Raw genomic sequence first — 15081 nt, forward strand, 5'->3', positions numbered from 1 at the left:
GATAATAATAATAACCTTCCAAGGTTGTTACTATAATTAAATGAAATAATACACATTTAAGCTTTCTGCACAGAGCCTGAAACATTGTAAGCACTTGAGTAGATGCTATAAAATCCTGATAACAACGGTGATGATGTAGATCATGATAATGGAAAGAAGACAGAGTCAAAAATTAGGTTACCTAATATCTACTGTAGCCCTTTTTCCACTTCCACCAGGATTCCTGTCTGGAACTGTAGTGACCTGAAGGACATTCCTTACAACTGCACCATCCAGTAAGGTGGCCCCTAACCACGTGTGGCTATTTAAAGTTAAATTAATGAAAACTGAATAAAATTAGAATTTAGCTACTCAGTGGCACCAGCCACATTTCAGGAGTTCAGTAGCCACAGTGGCTTGTGGCCGTTGTATTAGACAGCACAGATTCAGAACATTTCCATCATAGCAGAAAGTTCTATTGGAAACTCCCTTCATGCCTTTTTCCCCCCCAACTTCCTCGTGGCAGTATGTTATTTCTTTCTTTATTTCAAAATATTATACTATTATTCTAAGCTAGAAGGGAGGGTTCTCTGGTCTCTTAACTCTACTGTGAGTATACTGGAGGCCCAAAAGCCTCAAGACACAGAAGTCACGTGGCTAGTTAGCGGCAGAGCCTGCTCCAAAACATGCTTCTAACTCGATGCATGAGTCATTCCATGGAGGCCCGGGGAAGCAGCTGTCTTAAGTCTGTGTTTTGATAAGTAGGGTTCTGATTGATCAGTGCTGGAGTATGAATTTAATCCATCCTGTCAGACTGCCAAATGCAGGGGAATGTGAGTTCAAGGGGTTTATTACAAGAGAACTAGAATATCATTTTCTCAAAGCCACAGCCCAGTGGCAAAGACACCAAGGGCATGTAGGGGAACCTCTAGACTATGCCCAGCCTCACTTTACCTCCTCTTTCTTTGTGTGAAGGAAGAGATTCTGCATGGTGTTTTAATTGATCTGTTAATGGGATATTATTCAGCCAAGAGAAAAAGAAAGAAAATCCTGCCATTTGTGACAACGGGGATGGACCCTGAGAGCATTATGCTAAGTGAAATAAATCAGAAAGACAAATACTGTATGATCTCACTTATAAGTGGAATCTAAAAAAGCTGAACTCAGAGAAACAGAGAGTAGAATGGTGGTTGCCAGGGGCTGGGGGTGGGGGAATTGGGGAGATGTTGGTCAAAGGGTACAAACTTCCAGTTATAAGAGCAATAAATTCTCAGGATCTAATGTACAGCTCGGTGACTATAGCTAGCAATCTTGTATTATATACTGGAAAATTGCTAAGAGAGTAGATTTTAAATGTTCTCACCACCAAAACAAAATGGTAATTATGTGAGGTGATGGAGGTGTTAACTAACCCTACTGTGGTAGTCATAAAATATGTGTATCAAAGCATCACACTGTATACTTAACACTTACACTCTGGTGTATGTCAACGCTATCTCAATAAAGTTGAGGAAAAATAGCTAACATAAGCTAGCTATTTTTAAATAGCTTTTTAATTTTAATTCCTTACAAGAGAACTTTTGCAAGCATAAAGACTTTGAGATATGTTTCTGTCTCCAAGAGTATCTATATTGTGATTTTTTTAGGTTAATTTTGACAAGCTCAAAACCATTGTCAGTAAAATTTCACAAGGTTGATGAACAAAATCAACTTCCTATGACATAGTTTACAGCTTTAAATGAACAAACAATTCACTGTAACAAATATTTTAATAAATGTAGTTTCTGGGAACAAATACAATCTCAAGGTTAAAATTTGTAGTCTTTAGAAGATAACTACTGAAAAGAAATGTTTCTGTCTTTTTTTGCTAAGCAGAAAGAAACTCAAATCCATGGTGACACAATAAAGGAAAAATAGAGATTTAATGTAAATGTTATGGGAACTGATATGAGTGTCACTTAGAATTAGATTTAGCTATCAGTGACAGAAAACTCAAATAGCAGGTGTTTACAGAAGATAGAAGCTTATTTCTCGTATAAACTAAGTCTGGAATTAAGAATCCAGGGCAGGTATGGCCACTTAACCAATCATCCTTCTACTATCCTTTTGCTCTGCTGTCATCACATGTGGTTTCCACCTCATGGTTCAGTTTGGCTGCTTGAGCACCAGCCATTACGTCTACATTCTTGTCAGCAGAATGGAAAAAGACCAGAGAAAGTTGGACCTCCTCTATTTAGGGACTTTCCTAAGAGTCTCACAAGAAACTTCTGCTTATATCTTTGTAAGAACCAGTCTCCTGGCTGCAAGGGAGGCTGAAAAATGTAAGCTGGGTAGTCCTGCTTATAGGACTGAAGATTGGGGGTTTTATTACTAAGGAAGAAGAGGACACATATAAAGGGACCCAAGCAGTCTCAGCCAGAGTATAAAAAATTCTCCACTAACTTTCTAAACAAACAGTTGTGGTGAACCCATTGTTTTGCATTCTCAGAGGTATTTTTGTCAACCCATTTTTGATGTTTTTTTCAAACGTTTTTCTGATTTTGTGTTTTTCAACTGCAATTCTCAGGGAAAATTAAAGTATTAGGAGTTCACAGTTTTATTGCAGGAGTTACAAGGCCCTGTGTGGTTCTTCTGCTGTCTCTCTCCAGTGTTGCCTCCTACCTGTCCTACCTCCTACCTTCCTCCACCACTATCTCCCCTCCATCTCAGCTCCAGCCACACCCAGCCTGGGTACACTGTAGCCTCTGCCTGGAAATGACATGGTTACTAGCCCCAGGGCTGGGTCCACCTGCCTGCAAATGTATCCCAGTACTGCTGCTTATAACTGCTTGCCCTTAGGCATGTTACATAGCCTCTCTGTGCTTCCTTTCATTATCTGTAGAATGAAGATCATAACGGTACTTACTTTATGGTTCTAGTCATTATCTAATGAACCAATGAAAGGAAACCGCTCAGAACCATGCCTAGCATGTAATGAGCCCTCAATAATAGCTCCCTTTGTTGAGCATTTACTACGTGCTCAGCACCCTACAGGGATGCTCTCATTTAATATGCCCAACAACCCTGTGGGGTAGCCTTACTATTTCTCCCATTTTACATAGGAGGAAACTGGGGCACAGAGAAGTTCAGTAACTTGCCCAAGGTCCCACAGCAGATGATGGAGCCTGGGCTCAAATGTAGGGCCTTCTGTCTTCAGGCTGTGTGTCCGTTCCACCACACCAGCATAAGATTCAAAGATGCAGTGTGTTTCTTTGTTAGGCCGTGTGCTGCCTTTTGGAAACTTTTATAATAATCCTCTTGGAGGCAGGGGCAGGCTCAGATGACCCCGGGAGCCCATCTCTGGCTTTTGCCTCTCGGCCTTGATGCAGCCAGGCCCTGCCTTTTTAGGTTTCTTGAGCCTCTGCTGCTAGGATATGAAGCTGTGCAGCCTTTGCCACCTCCCGGATGTTTATCTTTTGTACCCAAGGCTGCGAGGAAGGCTCTGCGGCAGCGTCCAACAGAGCCTATGGCTTCCCCACTTCTGAAGCCACGGCTTTCCTCCCAGGGCCATTTATATCCCCTCTAGGCCCCATCATCATTCTACTCGCTTGAGATCAGGTTCCCACCACAGAGGCCTCTGCACCCCTAAGCCAGGCTCGGCTGTGCTGTAGCCAACAGCCTACAGAGGAGAGGTGCAGGCTGGTCTCTGGGCCCTGCATGATGTGTGAGGAAGGACTTCGGGCTTGTCGAGCATCCCTCGGCTCAGAGCTGGCATTCTCTAGACCTGAGAGTCTCGGCCTCAGGTAGTCACCAGACACCCCTGCAGAGAATGGACTAGATGCAGATAGATGCCCAGTGTTAGTAGACCGAATAGTGACCCCCAAAGAAAACAGGTCCTAATCCCCTGCAACCGATAGATGTTATTTTATAAAGAAAACCGGTCTTTGCAGATGCAATTCAGTGAAGGGTCTTGACACCGGGAGATTATCCTGCATTATCTGGGTAGGCCCTAAATCCAATCACAAGTGTCCTTATAAGAAAAGGGAGATTTGACACACACAGACAAAGGAAGAAGTGATATAAACACAGAGGCAGAGATGAGAGTAATGTAGCCACAAGCTAAGGAATGCTAGCAACCACCAAAAGCTGGAAGAGGCAAGGAATGGGCTCTCCCCTGGATCCTCTGGAGGGAGCACAGCCCTGGGTCACCTTGATTTTGGACTTCTGGCCTCCAGCACTCTGTGAGAATAAATGTCTGTTGTTTTAAGCCACCAGGTTTGCGGTAGTTTGTTACAGCAGCGACAGGAAACGAACACACCCAGCAAATGGCAGGAACTCAGGACTATGCATTTCAACCAGTTCCCCGGGTGATTTTGTTGTTGTTGTTTGTTTTTTGGGGTTTTTTTTTTGCGGTACGCGGGCCTCTCACTGTTGTGGCCTCTCCCATTGCGGAGCACAGGCTCTGGACACGCAGGCTTAGCGGCCATGGCTCACGGGCCCAGCCGCTCCGCGGCGTGTGGGATCTTCCCGGACCGGGGCACGAACCCATGTCCCCTGCATCGGCAGGCGGACTCTCAACCACTGCGCCACCAGGGAAGCCCCCCCGCGTGACTTTGAGCTCCCCCTGCTGAAGACTGAAAACTAGATGGAGTACCTAGACTGAAATTCCTGGAGGACTGTGAATTCTTACTCTCCATCAGTTTTTCTCCTCTCCTATTCAAATTGTGAGAGACGGGAGCATGTTGCGTGTTTAAATGCTGATGGGAAAGTCCAGAGAGGAAGTGGAGGTTGAGTTATGGGACCGCCGGGAGAGCAGTGATGGGGCCAGTGCCCAGGGAAGCGGGGGGGGGGGGGGGGGGGGCGGGGTGTGTGGAGGAGGAGACCTTCCTCTCCAGGGTGGGAGGGAAGATGAAGGCTGGGGGATGTGCAGCTGTTTGTCCGCAGCGAGGACACTGTTACTATTTGTATATCATTTTTGCTCTGCTTGCACCTCTGTGCTCCATTCATGGACCCCGCAGCCCCCTAAATCACCTTCTTCAGAAAGTGTGACAGGAAAGCCAAAGAAGTCTGGGTGGTCAGTCACATGCACCTGCTGGCACTATTAGGGGAAGTCACCTCCTCACCAGTACCCCTTGGCACTTGTCCCATTTCAGGGGATTTATATAATCACCCGTTGGTGGGGTGGACTTCCACACAGCAAGGGACTTGTCCTTTGGTTAGCATGGCTTACCCTTCCCTAAAAGCATTGACCGTACCCTACCCATGATGCCTTTGTCTCAGTTCCCAAGGGATGTGTCTGCACACCTGGGAAACTGGGAAGCGGTCCTTGGTGTGATCCGGCCCCCAAGCTTCCTCCCTGCCCCTGCCAATTGTGCATGATGCGGAAGGGGGTGGGATCATCTTAGAAAGAGGAGGCTGCATCACTGCAAATAATTAATTCCCGTGGCACCCGTTGCAGGTTTGTATTAGGTAGGGTTTTCCAGAGAAACAGAACCACTAGGTTGTGTGTATGATCCAGGAAAGAGTCAACGTTGCAGCTCAGATCTGAAGGCAGTGAGCTGGCAGTTTCCCTGTTTTTTGGAGAACAGTCTTTTTTTCTCTTCAGGCCTCTAATTGATTGGATGAGCCCTACCCACCTTATGGAGGACAAATTGCTTTACTCAAAGTCCACTGATTTAATTGTTAATCTCATCTAAAAAATACTTTCAACACCCAGCAACATCCGGACTACGTATCTGGGTAATATATGTTTGACCATATCTCTGGGTAGCTGTGGCCTAACCAAGTTGACACATAAAATCAACTATCACAAAGTGTATTTTTTAAGCATTTACATTCCCGGGATGATGCTAAACACTGTGCTGAATACAAAACACCTATCAGACAATGGGATGGGAGCTTAGTTCATAACAAACTCCCTAAGAATGGGATATGATGTTTCCTAAGATTACTGGAAAACTAAAGGAGAATCCTGGTGGGAGGCAGAACCCACCTCCCTCAATAAAAGCCGAAATCACCAAACACTTGTTCTCCCAGCCTCCCCTACAGCTTGGTGCAGTCTTGTGACCTAGGTTCAGCCAATCCGACAGAGCCCCCAGGTTTAATCAGGAGGTCCAGGTACAAACAAGCTCCTTCTTCCCTTCTGTTGTTTCCTGGGCCTCTGTCTCCTCTTGCAGCTCTCTCCCTCCTTGCCTCACCTTCTCCCCCTTAAACATGATAACCAAATTCACCGTCCCTGGTTTCTGGCTTGAGTCATAATACTTCCTAGGGCCTCGTTATTTAAATGTGGTCAATAGATTGGCAGCTGCATCATTGCCAGGGAGTTTGATAGAAATGCGGAGTCTCGGGCCCTTCCCCAGACCCACTGAATCAGAATCTGCATTTTAAAAAGATTCCAGACTATTTGTACACATTAATATTCGGGAAGCACTGACCTAGCCCACACCATTGCCGCCTCCTACTCCAGGCTGTCTGCAGGAACCACCCCTCAGGCAAGCCCACCATACTTTGCACAGTTGGGCTGTCACTATAGTAACCAGCCATGGCCACCTCTGACCTCTGCCATCATCTTCCTAGCTTTGGTATCACAACTACAGTGAGATTACAGTGAATATTGCTATAGAAACCAGCACTGGATATTGTCTACTATCAATGCTGCTGCTCATCCTTCACTCCCTGTTTCTCTGAAATTATGAGCCTCCCAAACCACAGTCAAATATCTAAATTCCTCTCCAGCCAAAGAAAGACTTAACAAATAACAAACATGAAAAGTCGGAGCCACACAATTTATAAAGGAAAGGCATAGCAACTGCAGAGATTTGCTTTGATTTGAAAAGAGAAGATGCAAGCGTTGCTCTGTGTAGCAAGGCCTTTTCTTCCATCTGGCAGAGAGAAGGTTGACTGATGCTAAAAACAACGTTGGTGATGATGATGATGACAGCTACCGCTTATGAGCACTTTCCTGGTACCAGGCACCAGGCTACATGGACCTCATCCCATCCAGTTCTTACAATAACCCTCTGTGTTAGTTTCCCATGGCTGCTGTAAAAAACTGCCACAGGGACTTCCCTGGTGGTCCAGCGGTTAAGACTTCACCTTCTAATGCAGAGGGTGCGGGTTCAATCCCTGGTCGGGGAGCTAAGATCCCACGTGCCTCGCGGCCAAAAAACCAAAACATAAAACAGAAGCAATATGGTAACAAATTCAATAAAGACTTAAAAAAAATTTTTTTTAATTTTTAATTGAAAAGAAAATATCTGCCACAAACGTGCAGGCTCAAAACAACACAAACTGATGATCTTATGGTCTGGGGGGTCACAAGTATGAAATCAGTTTCACTAGGCTAAAGTTAAAGTGTCGGCAGGGCTGGTTCCTTCTGGAGGGTCCGGGGGAGAATCTACTTCCTTGCCTTTTCCAGCTTCTGGAGGCCACCTGTGTGCCGTGGCTCCTGGCCCCTTTCCTGCATTAGTCCAACTTGCTTCTGTTGTCACATCTACTCCCTCCTTTGACCTTCTTGCCTCCCTCTTCTAACTTGGCTTGTGATTTCATTTGGGGCCCACCTGGATAATTCAAGATGGTCTTCCCTACTCAAAATCCTTAACATAATCACATGTGCAAACTCTGTTTCATCAGATAACATTGACAGGTTCTGGGGATTAGGATGTGGACATTTTGGGGGGCCCTTACACACCCTCTGACATAGGTACTGTGTCAGCCACACCCTCTGACATAGGTACTGTTATTATCCCCATTTTCCCGGTGAGAGAAGTGAGGCATGACCATCGGAATACAGTCATCCTCCATATCCGTGGGGTCCACATCCACAGTTGGTTGATTCTGCAGATGCAGAACCTGCGAATACAGAGCACCAACTGTACCATGCCATTTTATATAAGGGACTTGAGCATTTTGGTACCTGTGGAGGTCCTGGAACCAATTCCCCATGGATACCAAGGGACAACTGTCCTTTGTTCAGGGTCACACAGCTTGAAGGTGGAGCTGGAATCCAGCTCTTGGTCAGCCTGTCTCCAAAGCCCAAACTTCTGACTTCCTCATGGGACAGCTTTCAAATGGCTTTAACTTAGCCACTGTTGTCCCTAGGAAATGAACAGAAAACCATCACACTGTAAAGAGTGTGAGCTTCCAATAGAAGCTCCTCTACCACAGACTAAAACCTCAAGGGCAGGGCAAAATGTAAGTCAAGCCACAGGCATATTAGTCTGCTGGGGCTTCCATAATAAAAAAGGCGGCTTGTACAAAAGAAATTTATTTTCTCACAGTGCTGGAGGCTGGAAGTCCAAGATCCAAGTGTCAGCGAGTTTGGTGTTTTCTGAGGCCTCTCTCCTTGGCTTACAGACTGCTGCCCTCTTGCTGCATCTTTTACATGGCTGCCCCTCTGTGTCTCTTTTTGTGTCCCAGTCTCCCTTCTTATAAGGACACCAGTCACACTGAATTAGGGCCCACCCTAATGGCCTCATTTTAATACAGTTACATTCTGAGGTTCTGGGGGTTAGGGCTTCAACATATGAATTTGGGGTGGACACAGTTCAGCCCATATCAACAAGTAATGCTTGGACCTCAGGAACAAGGCAGTTTAGGCATCCGAGATGAATTCCAGAGCCCTGTGAATGCCCCCATTCCCAGCTTTAATACTTGATTCACATTCTCCACCCCCATGTCTCCAACCTCACCTGCAGCGACCCTGTCAATACCCTGGCTTAGTCTCCTGTGGCTGCTGTGACAAATGGCCACAGACTTGGTGGGTTAAAACAACACACATTTATTCTCATACAGTTCTAGAGGTCAGTAGTCCAAAGTCAGTTTCACCAGGCCAAAATCAAGATGTCAGCAAGGCTGTTTTCTTCTGGAGGTTCTGAGGGAAGAATCCATTTCCTCATCTTTTCCAGCTTCTAAATCTGCATCCCTTGCATTCCTTGGCTTGTGGCCCCTTCTTTCATCTTCAACCCAGCAGCAGAGCATCTTGCTTCCATATCACCTGTGTTGAATCTCCTTCTGTTTCTCTCTTATAAGGACCCTTGTGATTGCATTTAGGGCCTACCTGGATAATCCAGGCTAATCTTCTCAAGATCCTTAGCTGGGCCACATCTGCAGACTTTCTTTTGCTATCAGTATTCGTAGGGAACTGACCGGATATCTTTGGGGGCCATTATCCAGCCAACCACAGTGATCCTTCCTCACACATGTCCTGGCTGCCCCATCTGTCCTGGAGGGCCAACTAGGACATGATGTGTGTGAAAGCCCTTGGTTGAGCTGTAAAGGTCTTTTCTGCCTCAGGGCCTTTGCACAGTCTGTTACTGCCACCTAGAACATCCATCTTTATACACACACATTCACGTATGGCCAATTCCTTCACATATTCAAGGTTTTGTCACCTCCTCAGAGAGGCCTTCCCACCAACCTATGTCAACCCTGTTTATTCTCTATCCCAGCACCCTGGCACTGATCACAGTTTGTAATTGCTTTATTACTTGTTAGTTTATGGGTTTCTTATCTGTCTCCCTGTTAGACTGTTAGCTCTGTGAGAACATGGATGCATCCTGTTCTCTACTCCATCTCCAGCTCCTGGAAGCATACCTGCAATATGGGTGCTCCCTAAAGGATTGTTGGATGAAAAAATGCTATTAATAGATGACATTTTATCAGTTACACACCCATGGCCAGGTTTGAGTTTTATCCTTGAAGGTTCTTCCTCTAAGTATGCCTGTGGCTCACTATTCCCCAGATCCAACCATGACCTCTTTTTGGAAGGGTCCTATTTTCTAATCTCTCCAAAGCTTTCTTTGCCCATCACTAGGACCTTCATGTGCTTCTTCCCATCTTTCCTGATCTGCACACTAGACTCACCCTAAGTCCGCAGGCAGCTGACTATTTTGATAGAATCAAAGAATTTCAGAGCAGGAAGGAATCAAACAGACCCAGGGTTGGCCAACTGTGACCCACCATGTGATTTCGTGAATAAAGTTTTCTTGGAACACAGCCAGCTCTGTCATGTATGTATTGTCTGTGGTTGCTTACTCACTGCAATGGCAGAGTTGAGTAGTTGCAACAGAAATTGTATGGCCCATAAACCCTATTTACCACCTGGCCCTTTACAGGAAAGGTTTGCCAACCCCTGAAATAGACCCTCAGATCCAAACCCACCCACTTCACAGATGAAGACACTGAGAGCCAGAACTTGACAGACCAGAGCCAGGGTCCTGCTGTGAGCTCTTGGCAGATTCAGGACTAGAATTCAGTTCCTCAGAATCCTGAACAAACCAGGCTCTCCCACATACCCCACCATCCCCTTTAGCGCCCAGCCCCTCTCCCGCAAGACTCCCTTTCCACTCTGGGTGGTCACCCTCATCACCAGCTCTCTCTTCAGCATTTTAGAAAGGCCCCACCCATGTATGTCCTTCTTGAATCTGGGCCCAACAACCTTCCTGAGCTGACTTGTTCTCTTGACCCTGCAAGAAACCCATCTAGGCTTTCTTTTCCCTTCTAGAACCTCTGGTCCCACTCCTACAAACCTTCTCTTCAAAAGCCTTAGCGACAATTTTTTTTTAGGGTTTACTTCTTTTTAATTTTTTATTGAAATATAGTTGATTTACAATGTTGTGCCAGTCCCAGGCTCACAGCCAAGTAATTCTTTTTCAGATTCCCTCCCTACTACAGGCTACTACAAGATATTGAGTAGAGGTCCCTGTGCTATACAGTAGGACCTTGTTGGTTATCTGTTTTATATATAGTAGTGTGTAATTTTAATCCTAAACCCCTAATTTATCCCTTCCCCCCTTTCTCCTTTGGTAATCATAAGTTTGTTTGCTATGTCTGTTAGTCTATTTCTGTTTTGTAAGTAAGTTCATTTGTATCTTTTTTTAGGTTTCACATATAAGTGATATCATGTGATGTTTGTCTTTGTCTGACTTATTTCATTCAGTATGATAATCTCTAGGTCCATCCATGTTGCTGCAAATTGCAATATTTCATTCTTTCTATGGCTGAGTAGTATTCCATTGTGCATATGTACCACATCTTCTTTATCCATTCATCTGTCAACGGACATTTAGCTTGTTTTCATGTCTTGACTATCATAAATAGTGCTGCTGTGAACACTGGGGTGCATGTATCTTTTCGAATTATAGTTTTCTCCAAATATATGCCCAGGAGTGGGATTGCTGTATCATACGGTAACTCTATTTTTAGTTTTTTAAGACCATAGCAACAATTTTAATGGCCACTGGCCTGTTGAATGGACCGTGTCTCCCCTCTGTTCACCTCAGGCCACCTGCTCAGGGGTTATTAAACCTGGCTTGCTCCCAAATTTCCAGAGGAGCTTATTTAGAATACAGATGCCCAGGCCCCATCCCAGACCTGTTGAACCAAAACTCTGGGGGTCAAATTGAGGCCTTGGCAATTTTCACACACACACACCCCCTTCCTAACCTCCCCCAACGCTTGACCCTGCAAGATTCTGAGGTTGAATCTACTTCACTAAGCCGTGAGCTTCTTGGGCTTCCTCTAGGTTTTAGTTACTACAGACAACTTCAGAACAAAGTCCGCAGCCAGTGGAACATTGTTGTCTTAAAAAATATATCAGGAGAATACAGTATTCTCCACCCTCTCCTTAACTCAAGACCCTAGCATTCTTTCCCATCTCCAACTCCTCCAAAAGAAACATCACAAATAATACTGTTTTTCTTTCCTTCTGAGTAGCCAAGATAAGAAGATTTTTAGATGAGTTGCTGGCAAAGAATTCATGAGCTTATGAACTATTGAGGTCAGAGTGGCAAAAAGAAGGCAATGATGAAAGGGAAAAATAGGTACATAGAAAATTCCAGAAGAGGCCGGAATCCTGGGATTCAAGGTTTCTTACTCTGGTGCTCGCCGGCTGTCTTGGTAAAGGTGTTATTTTGAAGGCACTAGAGCCTCTTTTTCTCCTCTTTGGTATTCATCAGAAGTTGGCTGTGTGCCCTGGGCCTCAGCATCTAACATGAAAGGCAACCGCTGAAGGGCAGTCTGTGCTAGAGACGCAGCGCCCCCAGGGACTGGGAGCTGTGGGCTATGCTTTGGGGGGCCCTGAGCAAAGGAAAGGCAGACCAGGGCTTGGGGGTGCTGCCTCTGAAAATACAACCCAGAGGGGCATTCTCTGAGTACCCGGGGCTGGTTTTAGCAGCGATGGAGACATGGTGACCAAAATAAGTCCTGCTCACCTGAGACCGTAGAATCCAATTCAATTTCAAGTCAGTGTGTTTATTGAGCTCCTGATTAGGTTTAGGTGATGGAGAGACTGAGAGAATGAGGGCGACAGCCTAAGCAGCAGGCTGATCTGGGCAGAAATTCCCGGGGAGCCTGCCCCACAGGTCCATGGGTCCAGAAGCTTGATTTTATCTGTTTCACCCAGTAAGGAATTGATAAATCTTAGTCCATTTCATGAACACATTATTTATTAAGTGCTCACAGCCTGCCAGGCTTTGCCCTGGGAGTAGGGATGGGGCTGGATCGGTGAACCCAGCAGTTCCAGGTCCCTGCCCCATGGAGCTTACATTGTAATGCGGAATCTGCAAGGCTGATGGGTAAGGCCACTGGGGTGAGGGCTACCATGGGAGGGGTCCATGCTGGGAGGAGTCCTCAGGAGAAATGTTTAGGGAGAGGTGGGATTGGAACTGTGGTTTGAAGGTTAAGTGGGGTGTGGCTTTTTAAAGGGCTGGAGGCCTTACAGACGGGATTGAGCTGCATGAGCAGGAATGAAAATGGCATGCCATCAAAGGTCCAAGACGAGATCGGCTTCCCCTGGTGCTGGGAAGGAAGTTGGACAAGAGAACGTGGATGGGAACCACATGGGGTTATAGCACATAGGCTATGTAGTCAAATGTCTTGGGTCTGGCTCCCAGCTCTCATAGTTGCTAACCTTGTGATCCAGGGCATGTTACTTAACCTCAATAAACTTCATTCTCCTGATCTAGAAAATGGATAACGAGCTTGTAGGTTGGTCCTAAGCATTTAGATGAGATCAAGAATGGGATTAACTGAGATGAATGTAAAAGCTGTTTGATCTTAACATTGGATAAATAGGTTGCTTTCTAAGAAAACTGGAACCTGCCACCAAAACTGGGGGGGAAGCTCGTGACATCTACATACTGTGAGGGGGGTGCTGCCTTGGGTAAATAAACCCTTTATTTACCAACCTTTTCTCCCTCCCGTGGCAGCCATGCTGGACTGAATAGCACCACCGGGGCTAGGGTGAGGCAAGAGGGCTGCTAGAACATATTTACTTGATCTGACTCTCTTAAATTTTGCACCCAGGCGCCCCATGTGCCTCACCCTGGTCATAACCATGTTGAATGGTAGGACACCTGTCTGATCTACACCATGCGTTTCTCAAAGTGTGGCCCTTGGTCTACCTAAATCAATATCATATGGGCTGCTTATTAAAATTATATTCGTGGACCCTATGCAATCAGCATCACTGGAGATAAGGCCAGGGAATCTGCATCCCCCACCACACACACACACACACACTCACACACACACACACACACTCACTCACACACACACACTCAAAATCAGGTGATTCTCAGGCCCTATACCATACCTTAGAGCAGAAGTTCTTCGAGTTTGCCCCTCCAGCCTGGCAGCATCAGCATGGCCCCAGAACTCATTAGAAGGGCAGATTCTTGGCCACCTCCCCTGATCTACTGAATCAGACCCTCTGGGGGTGGAGCCCAGCAATCTGCATTTTAACAAGCCCTCCGGAGAATTCTGATGTGCGTTAAGGTCACCTGGGGGATGTTTTTAAACACTACCAATGTCCAGCCCAATCCTAGATAAATTAAATCAGAATTCCTGGGATAGGACTCAGGTATCAGTATTTTCCAAAAGCTCCCCTGCCCTCAATCCTAATGTGAGGATGGAGTTTATGATAATCACCGGAAAAAATAAGAAGATGGCACAAATGTATTACACTTCGAAAGTTATAGTTCAGCCTTAAGCATTATCTCGTGAATTCTGGCGGCGAGTTGCACCACTGCTGTGATCCCTTGAGCCCGTAGGAGCAGGAGACTTCCCAAAGCTTCAGCGGTGTGGCCGAGGCCCCAAAGTGCCGCCCCTTCCTCCCCCGCACTTTGCTGGTAGTTCTGGGCTGCCCGGTCTCTCCGGGAAGGCTCCTCTGTTTCCAGACGCTAAAGCCTGCTGGCGGCTTGGTGCTTGGGCAGAGCTGAGGCCTGGGAGAGCTCCAGAATGATGACAGGGAGCAGCTAGGGGTGGGAAGAGAGAGTTGGAGGACGATTTACGATTGACCTCACCACGGGGAGCCCCAAGTCCTAAAAACCCCAGGAGTTGATTGGATTTTATACTGAGCACCCGACTCTGTGCATGGTGCTTTAAGTGAGTCATCTCCTTCATGTTCACATGACCGCCGAGGAAGATTACACTCACAGAAGAGTCACATCGTGGCCTTTCAGTCACATTATCCCCGTTTTGCAGATGAGGAAACTGAGGCCCAAAGACTCAGGAGAGCCTGCCCCGAGGTCACCAGTGCGGTCCGGATGTCTCCAAAGGTCCTCCCACTTTGAATTGAGAGACAGGGTCACCAGGGAAAAGGGGGTGGGGATAGGGAAGTGGGGGGGGGTCGGCGATGAGCGGTGGGGGTGGGTCTGAGCCGGCAGCTCCCGCCGCGGCCCCCCTAACGCGTCTCGTTCCCTCCCCCGCCGCAGGCCCTTCCTCGTGCTGCCGCCACTGATGGAGTGGATCCGGGTGGCCGTGGCGCACGCCGGCCACCGCCGCAGCTTCTCCATGGACAGCGACGACGTCCGCCAGGCCGCCCGGCTGCTGCTGCCCGGCGTGGACTGCGAGCCGCGCCAGCTCAGGTAGGGCGGCGGGCGGGAGATCGGGGGCGGCGGGGCGCAGGGAGGGCGCCCTTCCCCGCACACCCAGCCCGCGTCCGGGTGCAGGGAGAGCGGCCGCAGCCCGTGGGGCTCGGGGCTGGTTGCGCCTGGGGCGGTATGCGCCGGCAGCCTTGCCGTCGCTGAGATCGAGGCTTCGCTGGTTTAAAGGACAGACGCCGGCTTAACAATGACCAGGTTCCTCGAGTTGCAGGGATGGAGGAGGACAGGAGCAAGGCTC

At 47.1% G+C, this 15081-nt stretch overlaps 1 protein-coding gene across 3 annotated transcripts in view; it reads left to right on the forward strand.

Annotated features, from left to right (window-relative positions):
* The window catches only part of ABTB3 (ankyrin repeat and BTB domain containing 3), a 307439-nt gene that overhangs the window by 220635 nt on the left and 71723 nt on the right, over positions 1-15081 (forward strand). For 2 of the 3 annotated variants that reach the window (XM_004269409.3, XM_033427550.2), the window contains exon 4: positions 14673-14825. In XM_004269409.3, the coding sequence (XP_004269457.1) occupies positions 14673-14825 (153 nt within the window). Of the gene's footprint in view, positions 1-13819; positions 14577-14672; positions 14826-15081 lie in introns of those variants that run through there. The other variant, XM_004269410.3, reaches the window with a different exon arrangement.

The sequence above is a fragment of the Orcinus orca genome, chromosome 11 (assembly GCF_937001465.1).
Source record: "Orcinus orca chromosome 11, mOrcOrc1.1, whole genome shotgun sequence".
Lineage (NCBI taxonomy): Eukaryota > Metazoa > Chordata > Mammalia > Artiodactyla > Delphinidae > Orcinus > Orcinus orca.